This window comes from Rissa tridactyla, chromosome 3 (genome assembly GCF_028500815.1).
Source record: "Rissa tridactyla isolate bRisTri1 chromosome 3, bRisTri1.patW.cur.20221130, whole genome shotgun sequence".
Lineage (NCBI taxonomy): Eukaryota > Metazoa > Chordata > Aves > Charadriiformes > Laridae > Rissa > Rissa tridactyla.
Genome location: NC_071468.1, coordinates 100,768,499 through 100,787,376, shown reverse-complemented (window position 1 = coordinate 100,787,376; position 18,878 = coordinate 100,768,499). Strand labels below are relative to the sequence as shown.

General features: G+C 40.5%; 1 protein-coding gene across 8 annotated transcripts in view; it reads left to right on the top strand.

Annotated features, from left to right (window-relative positions):
- MLIP (muscular LMNA interacting protein) overlaps nucleotides 1–18,878 on the top strand; it is a 112,097-nt gene that overhangs the window by 48,138 nt on the left and 45,081 nt on the right. For 5 of the 8 annotated variants that reach the window (XM_054195305.1, XM_054195304.1, XM_054195299.1 and 2 more), the window contains 3 exons: nucleotides 488–853; nucleotides 7,383–8,996; nucleotides 14,436–14,507. In XM_054195305.1, the coding sequence (XP_054051280.1) occupies nucleotides 488–853; nucleotides 7,383–8,996; nucleotides 14,436–14,507 (2,052 nt within the window). The remainder of the gene's footprint in view (nucleotides 1–487; nucleotides 854–7,382; nucleotides 8,997–14,435; nucleotides 14,508–18,878) is intronic. The other 3 variants (XM_054195300.1, XM_054195302.1, XM_054195307.1) reach the window with 3 other exon arrangements.

Sequence of the window (18,878 nt, the reverse complement as noted above, 5' to 3'; positions counted from 1 at the left end):
TGCTCTCTTCAGAGAATGCCCTGGCTTAAAGGCCTTTGTTTCTTCATTAATATGTATAGGTTTTGTCCCAGATTTGTCTGTCAGGCTCCTCTGAGGAGCATTGTCCGCTCCCGTGGATCCCGCGGTCGGGGTGCCTTCCCACCGTGTCTGGCGTAGTCTGGTCTGACAGCTCATTCGGCTTCACTGCACCCTCCTTCTCGGTTCCCGCGCCCGCCCTGGGCTCGGGAGGTCGTTTGTGCTCAGAGTCCCCCGTTGCTGGGCGAGTCGCCGGGAGGGCAGCCCCTGCAGCATTGACCGGGGGGCTGGAAGCAAGGGGCTCCCTGGGGACCTGATTTCTACTGGGTGCTCGTGCCCAAATTCTTCATTCGCCCTCTGCACTTTTGGTAGCGCGGTACCAGCCAACGCTGCAAGCCAAAATTGCTTTGCGTTTTGGGGAACTCAAATAAAATGCAGCTCATTGGGACCATTTTCCTTGTGTCTTTTGCAGTCTAACGCAGTCTCTGATGAACTGGCCTTAAGGAGCGGGGTCAGACAAGACTGTGTGTCCACTGTCCATACAGACAGCACCCGAACTGCTTTCCATTCCCTGGGGCGTAACTCAAGCAAAGGAGAAATGCAGGAGAATGACCTTTTTAAGGCTGAGTTTATCCTGATTACGGACTCCGGTGATGAAGATGAAGCAGCTGCTGCGTCAAACAATGTCCATCGGCCTTCCAATGGCTACGGTCCCATCAGCGCTCAGCTGCTGGCCACGTCCCACGTTTCTCCTGGCACTGGAGCAGGGAAACCCACTGGCGATGGGTTTACAGGTGCTGCACTTTCCCACAGCGCTGCTGATCCACAGAAACATCAGGTAACCTACTCTTTAAACTCTAGAGCTAACCTTTGCTTTCTAAAGCTTTCAGGACATGGACCCTAAGTCAGTTTGTAAAGCAGCTTGGCCAATTTATTCTTTAATTAGCATTTTTATTGGCCATTCCTATAACATTTGGACTCTAAGGAGTTGTCCCAACCCTTCTGACTTGCTGCCTCTCCCTAATGGCTCTGGTGTATATGTGGAGCAGGTAATGCAGATCTATTGTTCTTTCCTTTAAGAGCAGCTCATCATGACAACAAGTTAAGCAGAAGGTGTTAGATTCCTAGCTAGTCTAAATTGGCTAAGGTCGTTGAAATCAACGGAGCCTGTAGATCATTTGAATTATTAGCATCAGACTTCCTAGGCCTAGATTTTCTTTCTCAGCACCTGCTGCAGCCCTTTATGCTAGAGAAAGAGGCCGTAAAAAATCCAATTATTCTGATTGGTAGTTAGTACTGACTTTGCACAGGTGTAAAGAACTAATGAAGATGAGAGGTCCATTTTACGTTGATCTTTATAGGGCACATTTATTGATTTATCGATATTTTAAATTGTCACTGGGAGAATTCAAAAAAGGGTCTTTCTTTGAAATGTTTCATTTTCAAAATGCATCAATCTGATTTACTGCATGAAAAATTAATGTCTCTCATCTTGGAAAGAGCACTGATAGTTTTCAAGGGTGTATATGCAGTGGAAAACTCTACCTTTGGCAAAATAGCAACATCCTTCTCACATGGAATAAACTCGGACATTTCCTTTGACCTCGACAGGATTTCCATCAGTTGAAAACGCAATTCTTCATCAATGCTTTTTTTAAAAAAAAAGTTAAGCATGGCTACTCTTCTCTGAAAATGACCAGGACTTCCTATCTTGTGTTGAAATACTTGTGTTACTCAATTTTTCATCAAATTCAGTGTCAATTTTTGATTGAGGAAATTGTGAAAAAGAAATCCATTCTGGTTTGAGATACACATCATTATGAAATATTCATTTCTTCCAAGAAACTCCCAGTGAAGTCAGTGAGAATTTTATCTGAAGAAGGTGTAAAGGCATAGGTAAATCTTTGTAGAGGAAGCAGCCTGTAAAAAAGTAATTGTCCTAGGGAAATACAAATTTACTTCAGCAATCTTTAGTATGCAGATTCTGCCAGGCCTACTTGGGTGGTTTCTTTAAAAGCCATTACAGAAATTGGGTGGGTATTTTGTGAGACAATACAGCAAAACTTATGTGCTGTAGCTTTCTTAAGCTTTTGATGACTTGACAAGTAAACAGAGATTTGCCTGGTAAAGTAACAGAAAATACAGATTGCACAGAACAAGGAATTAAAGCCTTACTTTACTAACTCTTCACCTGAATGTGAAGAGAGGTAGTATGTAATACAGGTAATGTATATCATCATTATTCTTAAGTCACAAGTTTTCAAGACTGTAAGTACTTCCTCAGTCTTCATTATCTAAACACCTCTAGCTGTCTCTATCGCTTCAGAAGAGGAGGATGTTTTTACTAAGCTACTTGCAACTGATGTTCTGATTCCTCTTTGGTGTTTCTTTAGGCATCACTCTTTCTGCTCTGCTATCTAATGAAGTATCATCAGATCAGAAATGAAGGAAAATTACAGAAAGATTAAATGGATGCATTATTTATCTGCAGGTAGATTTCCTTTGTACAAAGGATTCCACATAGGGGCTACCTTGTCAGTTCTTGGATTATAAGGGCAGTATCTGTCCCACTCAAGGGTTATTACATATAACATTATGTTAATTTAAAAGCATAATTAGACTATGGGTTTCCCATCAGAGGTGAGAAAAACAAGGACCAGCGTTGGGGAACATTGTGTTGTACAGGAGATTACACTAACTGAATCAGAGGGCTCCTACAGCTTCATTCATTTCTGAGTTTGTTTAAATGAAAGAAAAAAAGAAAAGCTTTGAAAAAGATGGAAGCTTCCATTGTTCTTTGGGGTGTAAAGGTCCTGACTGATGTTGGAAAATGCCACGGTCTATTCAAAGTCTGAAAAAATAATCAGTTAAAAAATAATCAGTTATTCTGCTCATATTTGGAAATTTTTGGTGATAGTTTACAGTTTATATATTGTGTGGTTTTGGGTTTGGTTTTTTCCTTTTTTTTTTTTTTTAATGTTAAAGAGAGTCTAGCTGTGCAAGAGAGAGGCAGACTGACTCTTGCCCTTGGGATTTTACCCTTTGGGATGAGGGGGATGTCTGCTCCCATGAATACCAGGACATGAACTCAGCTTGGAGAAACTTCTTGACTCACTGTGGGGGATCGATAGCCAGAAGGCTTTTTTAGCTAGTCAAAGTCACTTGACACTCCTCTTTCCAATGTATGTCATCTGGTTTGGCTTTTCCAGACAAATCAAAAAAGAGTCCCTACAAACTCCTTGCCATTGCCAGAAAGAATGCACCTTCCTTGTCGGGAAAAACTGGTCTGTTCTGAATGGTATCTATATAAATTGGGTCTCAGCTCACAGTCTGGTTTACTGTGCTGTCTCCAGAGATTTTGTCAAGTCTTCCACAGTCTCCAGTGCTTCTTTCTGACTTTCTGGTTCTGCAGTGGTTTAACCCCAGCTGGGAACCATGCAGCTGCTTGCTCACATCCCCAGTGGGGATGGGGAAGAGAACCAGAAGAGTAAAAGTGAGAAAACTCATGGGTTGAGATAAAGACAGTTTAATAAGTAAAGCAAAAGCCATGCACGCAAGCAAAGCAAAACAAGGAATTCATTCACTGCTTCCCATCAGCAGGCCCGTGTTCAGCCATGTCCAGGAAAGCAGGGATCCATCATGCATAATGGTTACGTGGGAAGACAAACACCATAACTCTGACTGTCTTCTTCCCACAGCTTTATATACTGAGCATGACGTTATATGGTCAGTTGGGTTCAGCTGTCCTGTCTGTGTCTCCTCCTGACTTTCTGTGCCCTCCCAGTCTACTTGCTGGAGGGGCGGTGTGAGGAGTGGAAAAGAGAAAAGACCTCGATTGCTTAACAACAACTAAAAACATCATTGTTTTACCAACACTGTCTTCATCCCAAATCGAAAACATACCACTCTACCAGCTGCTAGTAAGAAAATTAACTCCATCCTAGCTGAAACCACGACAGGTTGGTAAGGAATTTACTTTATTCTTTCCGATCTATAACCAAATTCTACTGAGATCAAAGCATGGTTAACTGGCCCCAGGACCAGGATGCACTGAGCCATATCTCCTCTCGGACATTACTTTTGTTTTTTGGGCTTTCAGTTTGTCACACGCTTTCCCCTTTCCTGTTTGACCAGCACATCTCTCAGGGCTTTGCTGGTATAAATAACCATATTTTTTGAGCCCTTACAAAACAATGTGGTCTCACCAAAGATCACTTGCCTTGTCTCCAGCTTAGATCTACCATTTCAAATGTGAGGGAGGTCTGCCGGGTAAGGCTCAATACTAAGACTATGACCTCTTTGATATGTCTGGGATCATCCTCTACAAGGCATCAAGATCTTTTTCAAGTTCATTGATGCCTTTGCGCTAAGGTAACCTTGCCACCTATTGCAACTTTCTTTATACATTTTTAGGAAATGTATATCTGAGGTGCTCCCGAGAAGAGAAAATGGCTTGCAGTTGAAACACAGACCAAAGGAACACAAATCTACTTCACTCACTTCCTCTGCACCAATCCAGTACAACTACAGAAGTGTTTTAAACCAGTAGAGAAACTGAACAAAAAGGGAAAAAGAAGGCAAAACAAATTCCATTAATCAAGGGAAGTTATTATATCTCACCTATTAGCACTACAGGTGAGGCAAAACCTGTTAAACTATGCTCAGTTTGGAGGCCACTCACCCCCAGATTCAATAGAGGTGTGAAGAAGGGAATGGGGGTCTAGCACAAAGCTATAAAGGTGGCTGGAGCTGAGGCTGAGGTAGCTGGCTTTGTTGACTCATACCCAGAGGTAGTCAAGGAGGTATCTAGGAACAGCCCACAACTACTTGAAGGGCAGTTACAAAGATGACAGAGCCAAACTCTTCTCTGCAGTGGCAGGTGAGACAGCAGTGGCCACAAATTGAAATATGGGAGGTCCTAGCTGGACATCTGGAGAAGCTTTGTCACTGGAACGTGGTGCACCACTGACATAGGCTGCCCAGGAGGTGCTGGAGCCACCTCCATTAAGGCTTTAGAGACTTGGTTAAGACACACAGCCAGAGCTGACCTGAGCCACTGGTGTTGGTGAGAGCCCTGCTTTGAGGAGGAGGCTGGACTAGGTGACCTCGAGAAGTCATTTCCAACCAACTTTGGTTATGATTCTCGGATCCTGTAAATTAGAGGGTGATCATCTATAGATGTAGTTAACAGTGTAATACAATAGCAATATCTTTTCAGAAGACTTGAATAATGGCTCAATTAGCTCAGCACATAAATGTTGAGTGGTGTTCAAACTGGAAGAAAACTACTGCAAAATGTCTTTATCATACTTGGAGTAGCATATTTATCATCTGCTACCATGAACATTTTCCTAGCTTCTTATAAATCTTTCTTATTAAGTTTCAACTAATTAGAAGTCATTGCACATCCTGCTTTTTCATTATTGAGTTTCATATTCATTCCTCATTTTCTTTTAATCCGTTGTCTTTGTAAAGGGAAATTTATCTATTCTATTTTGAAATACAGAGATTTCGTTCCCCAGTTTTGTTTTGGTAGTTGATCAACTTCATAACTCATTATTAAATTCAGCAGTCTGCTCAAAATTATCAGATGTATTACCGTGCTTCTTTTTAACTTGTTAAATAATTTCATGTTTCATGAGATATTTAATAATAATTTTTCATAATGCTTAAATATCAGTAAATTATTCTCAATTCCCACTATTTTTTCTTATTCTTAATTAGCATCTTTTTCAACAAGAGTCATAATTTCTTAATCCAATAGAATATATGGTACAACAGTATCATGGATAGTGATTTTTATATTCTAGTATTGTCCTTGTATACATTCATTAGCTTTCCACTTTGAAATGGGACACCTTAACACATACATAAAATAAGGGGAAGTTAGTGGGGCTGTGAAGGCACTCTGGTTGGTTTCTATAAATCAAGACATTGCCTTGACTTTTCTGAAGGTGTCTTATACAGCAGGTGTCTTCAGTTTACAGGGCTTGCTATTTATAGGGTATCATTTAACAGGAAGACCTCACTTATTTTAAGTTATAAGGACTCATAGGGTTCTGATGTGCATGTTTAGCCCATATTTAGTCTTTTAGGTATAGTTTAGCCCTTAAAAGCCTCTAAGTCCTGCTCTTGTTACAGCTTCTTCCAGCATGTGCTCTCACTTGAAAATTATTTGATTTGTTCTTATTTTTCCTTTGTGATGTATCAATACTATCTGAAATAATAATAATAAATTATTTTTTAATTATTATTCCTCTCTCTTGTGGGGAGGACATTTGTATTAAAAAATATAATTCATAAACTGAGCTACAGACGTGTAAGTCATGTATGTGGAACTGAATGGTATAATTGTCTTTCACAGAATTGTACAATCTTTTCAGGGTATCAAACAGTAGATAAATCTGTGTTCTTATATTTATATGAAGTTTGTAGGGATTAGAGTCAATTTCCCTGCTTAAGTATTGCCCAGTCAAAAGTTAGGTGATAATTTGTAGCCATTTGGTTTTACAGTTGACTTAGCTCACTATTTCATACTGATATGTTTTATTCGTATTGTGTATACCCCAGTTTTTAATTTCAGTATTATAATAACTTGGACGATTTTGAGAGAATTTCTTTCTTTAGAAGGACAAAACTGTATAAAAGGTTGATAATATACTTGTATGCTCTAATTAGTTTTGACAAATCCTAATTAGAATAGACCTAAGAAAAAAAGGCATTCATGAAAGAGCTCATTACTGTTTTATTAGTGTATTGTAAGACTGTGGAGAAGGGGATAAGGACTGCGAACTGTCAAATGCACTGCTCTGTGAATGACAAAAAAAAGTGAAAAACAAACTGGATGTCTGATTTAAGTAGTTCTGAGCAAATTTCTTGTTCTGATATCACAGTGCTGCAGAAGGTGTTGTTTACTGAATGAGAAAAAATGAGTACTTGACTTGAATCTCATTTACAGAAAGGCTATTTTCCACTGAACTGGTAAAGTGAGATGGGACAATATTGCAATTTTCTCACTTTCCATTGTGTTTATACAGTGTGAATGGCATCACATGATGCTGATGGCACAACTGTCTTGGGCTTTACCCAAAATGAAAAATACAGTAACCTTGAACCTCGTTTATGTCAACAAAACTGAGGTCTCATAAAAATAAAGTAACTCATAACTTGTCTGCACTCAGTCACCTCCCCTGAGAGATATATCTATCAGGCTTTATCCCCAAGTTAAAGACAGTGCTGTACTTTTAACCCACAGAGCAGTACTAATGGAAACACTATATGCATGACCACAGGACTGAAATGTGGGGTGCTTAACAGTTCCACAGGTTCCACCTATATTAACATTTCTGTTTTTCTTTTTTCTCCAGTTAATTTCTACTCTTTCCACCTCTGATCATCTTTCCTCTAAAACACCTGCTGTCCACTTAATTTCTCCAACTAATCAGAAAGTAGTGTGTGGTGCCGTGGTTAACCTGAATCAAGCCTCTTCGCTGGAAGACTCCCGTAACAACTGGCAGTCAGCAACCGGGTTTTCTAAGCAAGATTCATCTGCCTACTTTCAGTCTGCTTCCTGTAGTTCACCCCCCTCCATGTCTAAAATATCCTCTTCTGCATCAAATAGTTGTTACTCCACTCGATTGTATGGTAACCTACAAACACCAAGTCTCTATACCCCTGTCTGCGTTTGCAAAATGGGAGACTTTGCCACATCCTCCGTTCCAGCAAAAAGCCCAAGTCTTTCCCCCGATCCTCCACGTCCAACTGAAATTCGAGGATCTTCAGCTCAGCCTTTATCCCCCAGTTCTTCCAAAAGATCGAATGCTTTATCTCCTGTCCCTGTACATATAATAACACATTCACTGTCTCCTAGTCCTAAACCTTTGTCTCCACCCTCTCTTTTTGGCTCCTCTTCGACCATATGTAGTATAAATGAGCCTTACACACAAATGCCATCTAGAGGAAATTTAGCAAAGTCAAGAGTCAGATCCCCTCTGCCGACCAGATTGACCCTCTTAACTGCTATTTTGAGATCAGGGTCTTCTCAGCGGAGACCGCTTTCCCCTGCTTCTTGTCCCACGTTTTCTCCTAGCTCCCTTGGTTCCTCAACACTCGCAATAGATCAAAAGTCCAAAACAACTCCCCCAACCCCCAGGAAATCTTTTTCAAGCCCTCCAATAAGGCCAGATTCTCCCAGCAGGGGGGAATATTGGCTTTCAGGATGGTCTCAGCATCTGCCTTTACCCTCCAAGCCTCATCCCACCCCTAGAGCGAGGTCCCTTTCTCCTAAGAAGCACCTTCCAGTCAGAACACCTTCTCCAGAGACGCAAAGTCCTCTGTCATCCCCCGTCTCCTCCCATAGAACATCAGTTACCTCTCCAGGTTTGCATTCTACACTGCCTCCTCCTTGTCCCCCAGCACTCTCTTCCCTTGCACACCCAACCTCTCCTTCTCCAAAGGGGCTGCGCTCTGCTGCCTCCAGGTCACGGGCACCTCAGAAGTCTCAGAGAGTGCACACTTACTCACCCATCTTTACCTGTCGGTCATATCCTTTGCTTTCTTCTGCCAGTCTGAGTGGCGTATTCTCCCCTACCCTAGAAAAACAGTCATCTCCTTCCCCAAGTCTTTTGCATTCAGCTTCTAGATCTAAATCAGATTTATCCCAGGAGATGAGTGCCTCCTCTCCTACCCCTTCAAGTGCCTCAAAGCAGTGCTCTCTCTCACGGCCTCATTCTACCCCACCGGTTCCAAGAACTGGTAATGTTAATTCCCACCCACTGCAGGTCAATTCTTCATTGGTGCACAGAAATTATAGGTCTAATTCCGCCTCTCCAAGACCTGACCAATCTGCCACCTCACCGGTGTTAAAGTGCATTTCTCCTGTCCCAGACAAGTCACCAGGCACACTGCCATCAAGACCCAGAGAGCTGACTTCACCACAATCTTTTTCCCTGCCTCCTGACCATGAAAACATCAAACCCAAGGTACTCTTGGTGCATGCTAATTTTCTAATAGTTCTTTGTCCCTGTAGGAAAAATCCCATCTGTGTTGCACAATGATAGTAAAATAAATGAGCTGTGGACAAAATGTTTAAAAAGGAACTATTTTTATATCAATAGCAAAGATAACAAAGACTAAATCCTACCATAACAAATTGCTAGCAATGTGTTCTGTATTATGGGGGAAGATGCTGTAGGAATCCTTTAGCATAAAAATAAAATACTTGATCACGAATGGGAGGAGATACTACTGAAGATGGGTTTGTGTCCAGTGGCTCTGATATACATTTAGTGCACTTATTTTTGAAGCTCGCTTAAAACACTGCTGTGTCAAAAATGAACCTATTCTACACATTCTATACACCCCAGGCTAATGTAAATCCCCACGTTCCCACTGAAAGTAATAGAAGTATGGTGAGTTTAGGTGCAGGGCTGAGCTAGAAGCGGCTTAATCTGATTGATGTGAACTGGCTGTTCCAGTGCCAGCCGACTCCCAAACACCCCATCCCACCTGCCCCCCCTGCTCCCTGGGAGGCTGCCCCGACCCCAGACGTTCTGCACCTCCCTGGGACCAGCCCAGAGGCATGGTTGAGCTCAGCCTGAGCAAGGACTATGGGGCCAAGAGCCAGAGAGGGAGGACAAGGACAGTCTCCTTCTTCTTCCCTTTCGTTGGCACAGACAGAGGGTGAGGGGAAAAAAAAGGCCAAGCTTCCTACAACACGGGCTGCTGCAAATATGAAAGTCACACACTCGGCAGATCAGCCGCTCTCCTGCTGTTTATCATCCACCCAAAGGCGGGAGAGTCCCAGCAGAGTGAGAATAAGCAATGATGGCGACTGCTGCAGGAGGGCTTGGGAATCAGTTTCGCTTTAAACCTAAAGATAAATCTCAACAACGGGAAGGGGAAGGAAAGGAAAGCTGATCAAAAAAACATGCAGCAGGTAGGTGAGAGCAACAGGAGCTGCTATGCTAAAAGGGAGAGCTGGTGGCAAAAGACATCAGAGCTGCAGAAGGCTTTCCAGCCTCTTTTATCTTATCTTTGCACTCTGTGCTTCCTTTGTGCCTCCTCTTGCTGGTATCTGAGCTCTGCCCATGACAGAAAGGCTATCATAGTTTATTGATTTATTTGTTCACAGCACAAAATTACAGCCTGGTCTGCCAGATCAAGTTGTGTCAGATGCGTTCCTAACAGCTTGGCCATGGCAGGGGTGATGAACTGCTTGGAAAATGTTAATTGAAAATGAGAGGTTTAAATCAGCACAAAGTAGCAATTGTCATGAATGGTTCTTTTAAAAACGAAGCAACCCAACAGGAACCATTGTGCCAAGCACCGCTGTACAGTGTCGCTACACCCTGTCAGTATTACTTAATGAAACAAAAAGCTAAATGAAATTGTAGAAATTCCAAGAAAAAAGCCCCTGAGACAAAACTGGAAGGCATGACTGAGCCTGCAGATTGCAAAGCAGTTGCAGTTTCTGCTAGTCAGTGCCGTGAGCACTCTGAGAGTCTTTGGCAGAAATTCTCTGCTTGTGACACAGAGCTATTGCCTGGGTTTATATTTGCAGAGGTTATTACACCCTTTTTGTCCTCCCTACTGTCCCTTTTCCTGCTAATTCTGCTTTACCGTGCGATACGGTGGCCCTTTTGAAACTGCCCCACCACCCCGTTGAGACCGGGAGCGTGTCCGCTGGTTTAACAGACTTGGACCGTTAGTCTGGTGCAGCTTCTAATCATGCAGACGGAACTGGCTCCACCGGGCATGCGGAAGATCTGAAATCTCTAAATCAAATGCAGCTGGGTGTTCAGTGCAGGAAAGGTCTCTTGTGTCTTTAAAATGTGAGGCTGAGACTTCATTTATGGTTAATAATAGTGTGCATTCAACACCCCCGCCTCCTCCTGCTCTCATTTATTTCCATACCTAGTTTATGGCATAGCTCAATGAACTTTGCTGATGTGTTGACAGTACCGGGCTCTCTGATAACACTCCAGCCTCAAATCCCGGTATATTTCCAGAGAAAAAAGGAAAAGATTGATGAGAGACAACGTTAACCTCCTAAGCAGCATTTATGTCTCTTCAGTACCAATCAGCTCAATTTTAGAACTAGACAAAAAGCAGGTTGCTTCCTCTGATGACTGTTGATGCATGACAAAATTTTTGCATGTATGAATGTGCTAAATGAATACCAAGGGAAAAGCAAGGACCCAGAAGTGCTTGACTTCCGCATGTGTAATTTTGCAACCTTACTGTTGCTTCAACAGTGGTCGAAGCAACATTAAGACATGTATTAAACCAGCACCTATTAAACCAGAATTTTGACATTAGATGTACTTTTCAGTATTCACATCAAACTGTCTCATTAGCATGATATCAAAGCAATTATGCAAAAAGGATTCTTTAATGGGGAGCTTTTATATGTCTATGGCTATGCATGCACCAGTTCGCGCAAATCACTCACCTATGAACTTATTTAACTGTTTGCATTTGTATATATAAACACACGTGCTTTCCCATGCTTTATATATTTATCTTTATGTTCACCAACGATTTAAAAATATGACTGTTTTGCTGACAGAATATAAATGTAAAATGACAGATTACGTTACAGATCAGTGTGAACTGTAGGTGACTACAGGAAGTAAAAACCATCTCCCTGGACTTTGCAGACACTTTAATAGTGTCCCCGTGGACCCAATGTAGCAAAATGAACAGTAGGATGGAGCGGAGACAGATAAAATTGCTGATTCTACAGGAACAGATTAGACTAAAAATGGCTGGCTGTTTGAAAACTCTTTGCAGTAGTTTCATGGGTAGTTTCATGCAGTAGTTTCATTCCTGCAAAACCTAGCACAAAGCAGGAAAGGTTACTCATGAGGAGCTCTGCACTCTCATGGGTAGTCGCTGATTTTAAGCCTTTATAGGTATGCATCTAGCACACTTTGCAATGCCCTGTGGTGCCCTAGGTGATCATTTGAGCAAGAAAAGACAGACATTTTTCCCCCAAAGTCCCCAGGCTGATATTTGCCCGAGCTTTGATACTGGAGTTGGTTTGCTTCTGACTGGAAGGTGCAGGCCAGCAGACCTAACTGTCCATGGCTGTTTAAAAATACTGATAGATTCCTATGAACCAAAAAATACTGATAGATTCCTACGAACCAGGTTATTAAATGTATTTAGGCATTGAAGAATAATTTCAAGTAATGTAAACTAATGCGTCAAGAAACATATTCATATAGATGAGAAACTGAGTTAAAGACTTCCCACTCCACTCAGACACTGTGACAATAACAAATTGCTCACAGGTTCTACAGTATCTGGAAGTGATAAAGCACATTAAAGCAGTATAGAAACTTTTACATTTTAACAGTCTGATATGTCTTTGTTTAGTTCATATAACAGTACAACTAACTTCAAAGTGGTCACAGTATTCTCATCATATATGATGCCCATCTCATCATATACATAAAACCCCATGGGCTAGTGAAAACATTGCATTTCATTTACATGTTCAACTACATAAGTTTCTTGATTGAGTATCAATTATAAGCAAACAAGGATACATCTTGTGCATATGCCAATTTTAATATTTGGAATTTTGGTCTTCCATCTTACTTCAGTGTGCAGTATTTTATGTCTGTTTTTATTTGTATATACACAAATTTATATATACACATTTATAGCAGAGTGTTCAAAGGGCAGGATTCAACTCACATGACCTTTGGCATTTGAAAGTTAGATATTGAAGCACAACTTGAGCAATTCTATTATAACTAGTGAAGAGAATATGGTGTATTTACAGGATGATTTTTTATTACCTTTCTAGATGCCTATTTTGGGATGAGATGAATTACCCTGTAGATGCCTATGACTATAAAGCGCGTTAGTTTTGACTAAAGCACCTAAGTGGTAGACATCCAAGTTGGAATCACTGAATCTCATATAAATTACTACACCACCACCACCTCCCCCCCCAAAAAAAAAGGAAGAAAAAGAAAAAGCACATTTCCAGCATTTGCATCCCTCTGCTTTGTCAGAATGTTCATCCAATATGATTATTGCGATTATTGACTTCTTGAATGTCTGTCAGTCTCCAGCTTCTGCCTAAGAGTAAAGTCAAAAGAAACATAATATTATGTATAGAAAGAATTAAAAGGTGGTGTCTTACAATATTTCAAGAGAGGTGCAAGGCTGATACAAGTTTCTCTTATCTGAATTAAAATTTTTGCCCCTCTGCTGTCATCAAGACTCTTATTAGACATAAAGAAAAGGAAAAAGTGACAGAAGAACAACACAAAGTACAGCATGCTGCTCAGCCTGTTATCTCATAATCATCAGTATTCACTGTTGCAGACAGCAGTACATTAAAAAACCTGAACGGTAACTTTATTTCTGGGTGGCTATTAGAAAAATCATCAGTCAATAGCTTAAAACTATATTATTGTCTCAATTTATGATTTTTTATTAGAATGCTGCTGAAAAGGGAACTATGTAGCGAATCCTTACTTAATCGTTAAAGTAAATTCCAGCAGTCATGTGATTAAGAATCCTAGCTCTTGAACTCATGCAACTACAGAAGAATCTCATCAATAATTTAAAAATTACTGAATTCAAGCTCCATAATTGCAAAGAAAATTGTAGGAAGTATGGTTTCTAAAGAGTTAAAAATAACTGAGCACGCTGATATAGTCTATAATATAAATTATTTAAAAAGAATAATTTTTAAGGCTGATCTTAGAATTTTTGTACACAAGCCCGTGCATTTGGGATGGTTTAGATTGTCAGTTCTGTATGCTTGGTTAGAGTGTGGAAGTTCCTATACTTGTTTTGAAATATTTGTTTGGGTGGTAGAGTTACTTATTCAGGAGATGAAAAGCTGTGCCGTGACTTAAATGATCTATCCACTCATGCAAGTGATTCAACCTTTAAGGGTCCTAATCAGTCTTATTAAAGCTAATCACAGAAACCCCTCTGACTTAGTGGTCCAGGATCGCAACCACACAGCAGCAGTTGTTGAGGTGTATCTACTGGCAGAAGTAGCTGTGCATTATCATATCAAACCACAAGCAAACTTGGAAAAAACTCACAGCCTCTCCTGATGTTCATTTAAGAACAGTAGTCATCAGAAAATGGTCAAAATCACTTTGAAGTTATAAGCTGGTACAGGGATTTCAGTTTGTCCTACTTCATTCCTAAAACCAAAAGATGTCCTTTAAAAAGTCCTTTAAAATCTTAACAGAAACACTAGATATTCTTTAAGAAATAGCTTTCCTAGGTAATACGTAAGCATTGTATTATTGCAACGTGTCTGCAAGACAATTGGAATTGTCTTTCATTCTGTCGTACCTTTCCCCTCTCTTCCCTCTCTCTCCCTCTCTCTCTACTACCCTCTTTTACTTCTCCTCCTGCTTTCTGGTTTACCCTTTTAGCAGTACAAGATCAAGACAAGCTACAAGGCATTTGCAGCAATCCCTACAAACACATTACTTATGGAACAGAAGGTTAGTGTTTGCTCGAAGACATGGGAATTGCGTTGTAAATTTGAGACCATTCAACTTTATGTACATATTCTGACATTTCTGTGGGGGATATTGCAGAGTGTAAGCTCTGGGAACTAACTGCTCAGGATTATAATGCCAGTCATTTTTCAGGGTCAACTACTTTCCACTGAAGATCAAAGACTTCGCTAATCTGAATTTCTGCAAATAAATTTACTGTAAAAAAAAAAAAGTGTCCTAAAGGAATTGCCATTTATGGCAATGTCTCAAAGTCTGGTTTGTTGCTGGAAAGCATCTAGAGCACTGCTATTCTGGGACCCACAATCAGTAGGTCTTGCTCAGTTAATGATTATTCAATGGCTGTGCTTATACTAGTAAACTTAATATCCCAAGATACGCAAGTTTGACCAGCCATATTGTTAAACTGTGAGAACGGTCCCGGCCATTGCACTGGCCTCCATTTACTACCATCTCCCAAACAGCTTCCCTGAACACTTCAACAGTTAGCATGGGCCAGGAGTCTGTTCCCGCTTTGGGGTAGCAATCTTTTTCCGTAGGGTAGGATGATAGATCCAAAGAGCAGTCTTTACTGCATTTATTTACTACCAAAGACACCACCACCAAAGGCTGGGTTGTATAGTCCTTATTTAGATGACCCAAGTTTTGCAACTTTGGAAGTCAATTGAAAATTTAAATTTTGCATGAAGGCTTCAAAGTACCCACCAATGTCTATTTAAAAAAAAAAAGAATTCCCAAATTATTTTTGCACAAAAGAATAGCCTGCTAAGTTCAACAAAAATTTTCTTTGATGAGCAATGAGCTAAGTGTCTTATACATTTAAAGAGATGCTTAATCACCCTGACATCCAGTTTATAGCTTTCTCAGAAAAATATCTCCATTCAGGACCTAGTTCAGGAACTTAGCCTCTGATTAATTTCTGTAAGATTAAGCATTCCTAACTACACATTTAAATATGTCTTCACAGACACAGCACACTGGAGAGGGTGAACTTAACTGTGTAAAAGTTTTGAAGGTGATAATTTTGTCCCTGAAATATTACTGATCGTGATCCAGTAGTTATCAATTAACTGCTATAAATAAAATTATTTTTTTCCCCAAAAAAAGGCATTATTTTCTTTTCCACTGTTCTTTTAATCTTGAATGATTTTTTAATCATTTGCATAAAACCTGATCCTTGCCTTACTTAAATCTTGAATGCAATAATGAAGGTTATGTATGTTTTAGCATGCAATGTGGCTCAATAGGACAGGCTGAGTAGAGGAAAATAGCTGATGCAGGGGATGCTACACCCCTACAGAATGTATTTTGGGAGGGTTTAGTTTGGACAGAGTGCCTGTTAGTGGCTGGAAGCATTTGGTGGACTCCTGAAGTGCCACTTCATGGTTGACTTCATCTGAAAGACATCCAGTTTGTGCACTCTAAGACAACACCACTCTGCAAACCAAGCCAGGTAGGTGACTTTGAGCAGGTTTTTCACTCTAAGAGCACACTCCTGATGTGAACTAATGGGTTAAAATCAGCCATCTGATTGCACTTTTTCAGAAGAAAGGGGATTCCTTTTGATGGTCTCTCTCGATGCTCCCCGGGACATTGACTCACAAACTGCACCTTACTTATCCCCAATACATAAAGCTGAATTGTACAATCTAATGCCAGAACCTGTAGAAAAAGTAATGGCTGAAAAGATATCTGTGTTTATACAGACTTTTGGTTTTCCACCACTTTATTGGTGGAAAATGCTATCCTTGGTATATCCTTCAGTAGAGAAAGCACAGTCATGTAAAACCAATAAGAAATCAATTTTCTGCTATAGGATTTGCCTTCAGGAGAGGCTTTTGACTAATTTGCTTTGTAAACTGTATGTTTCAGCATGGCCTGACTACACGCTTTCTCTCATCTTGGGAATTATGGATAACAATCTGCCGTTGATCTGTACCAGTAGCTAATTACAGTGCTCCTAAACTAGCGCCGTTGTGTTATCTGACATGCATTTAGAGTGTGGGTCTTAAAGGACGCATGAAAGAGTCACAATGGCACACACAGGCCCCATCGTACCAAGCCCTAATATCCAAGTATTCTCCTCAAAAGTTTTGGGGAGGGAACCCAGAAAGAACTTATGCTACATGGTAGCCCAATGACAGTAATTATGTTGCTCCCATTTTATGCCATGATTTTGTGCATTGGATTAAAAAGAGGGACATTCAAGTCAATAAGATTTTAACTACAGAAGTGATATTTTATTAACATTAAAATAATGGTTATGTGAAGAAGAAGTTTTCGAGTGGCTTTTTTTTTTTTATTTTTTAGCAAGGAAGGCAGGCATGTAATATCTGCAAGACACAGATATTACTGAGCTGCATGCATGGTTAGGAATACATCGTCTGCCTAAAGTGCTAAAAATTGTTTTGCTATGCAATTGAACTGGAAATGCACATTCTCAGAAGTCAACTTTTTCCATTGTGTGAGTAATTGTATTATTTAATTGAGTTGTCATGAGAAATAAGATTAGTCAGAACTGGGATGTGGGTGATCCTAGTGCAGTATTAATTAGATCCCATGACAGAAAACTGCCATTGGTATGTCATGTAAGCTATGATGTTTTGTCTGCCTCTAAATTGTCTCCTTGTGTCTAACTTTCCTTCTCAAGTCATTTTTTTCTTTTATGTGTATGTGTATATGCTTTAATTTCAGCCAGTGTTTTTCAACTTCTTATGAAAGTTATCATCATCTCAGTGGTTTTTCTAGAGCATGCTCTTCTTATCCTCCAGTACTCTTCCTCAAAGTGAGTTGTTCAAATCTGTGCTCATTAGCAGAGAATAAAAGGCTTATTGACTATATATGTGTATCCTTTGGCAACCCCAGAAGTGGCTTCATCTCATCAAATCTCGTAACTGGTGTGCTTTCCAGCTCTGAGCTCGTATGAACCAGATGTTCCTCACATATCCTGTGCTCTGCTCAGAAAAAACCCAATCCAGGATATCTCTTGGAAGACTGGGCTGTAACTTCCTTCACAGCCAGAAGAGCAAAAACTTGTTTTTAAGGGGCTTATCCTCAGCATGACCAGGCTCTGCCAGGGAGCAGCAAGAGCAGGCTTTTCCACAGGGAAGATGAACCGGCAGCCGGGGTGACAACAAGGCTGGCAGGACAGTGTCCTCATCAGCAAGGGCACAGCTCCGCAGTGCCTGAGCAAGGAGAGCAGAGGATGGTGATAATGAGGTGGTGGGTAACCATGGTCAGTCAGCAGTGCCATTATAGTCCCACAGATTCATAGGGATGAGGCAGGTTCACAGGCTGCAATAATGAACTCTTCGGCCCAGCAGATGATAGGATCCACTGGCTAGAAGAGGAAGCTGGACAAGTTTAATGTAGGCATAAGGCAAAAGTTTAACAGAAAGAATTAATTAACCATCAGAAAAAATTTCCGGGGACTGAAATGGGCTCTTTATTACAGAAATTGAAAAATCAAGACAGGACACTTTTCTGGCATTTCATACAGTAATTCCAGGCAGTTCTGTGGTTTAAAGAAAAGGTCAGACTAGGTGATCGCTATGGTTCCTTCTGGCCTTATTATCGTTGAGTCAGTGAGTCACCCCTTTACTGACACTCACTCTTGTATAACTTCTACAGTTATATAGATCTGATCACAGTCTAATTCAAAATTCCATTCCTAATCAGATTGTATTTAAAAAGTAATGCATCTATTACTTAGAGATTGCATTTATCAAATATCTATAAAAATATCTTTCAGTCAAAATAGATAGTGATGAAGAGTTTATTTCAGGGAGCAACAGAAAAATTCTTAACTTTAAGTAGAAAGTCTCTTAAACCAGATCCTACTTCATATTTAGAATTATGTCAAATTTGAGGTGTGAACCAAAAACTGTTGGATGCCTTGGAATTGCAAACCAAAAGCCTTCTCTTAACAATTCAGTGGTCTTTGGTCTACGACAATGTCTACGCAGGGGAATTTGGGTTTGCTGTGTTTGTCCAGATACACATCCCCTCTGCGTGCCGATTGGGGTGAACTTCCCTTATCTGGGCATCGTTTTGATGGGAAGGAGACTTGCAGGGGGGCAGGTGCTGCAAATGTTCTGCTCAGACTCCCCCCAGTCTGAACTGTGGTGAAACTGGTATGATGGAGTGTGTGATGAAGCACACCTACTTCACAGTCGAGGCTTATCCCACACTTACCAAGTCTTCTGAAAAGCACTAGGTATAACTGGCTATGGATCGAAGAGCTGCAAATGAAAGCACTGTTGACTTATCTGGCTTGTATTTATTGACTAATTACAAGTAGAGAAATATATTTTCAATTTTAAATAAATGTAGAAAAACATCCTTCGTCTTAAAGAA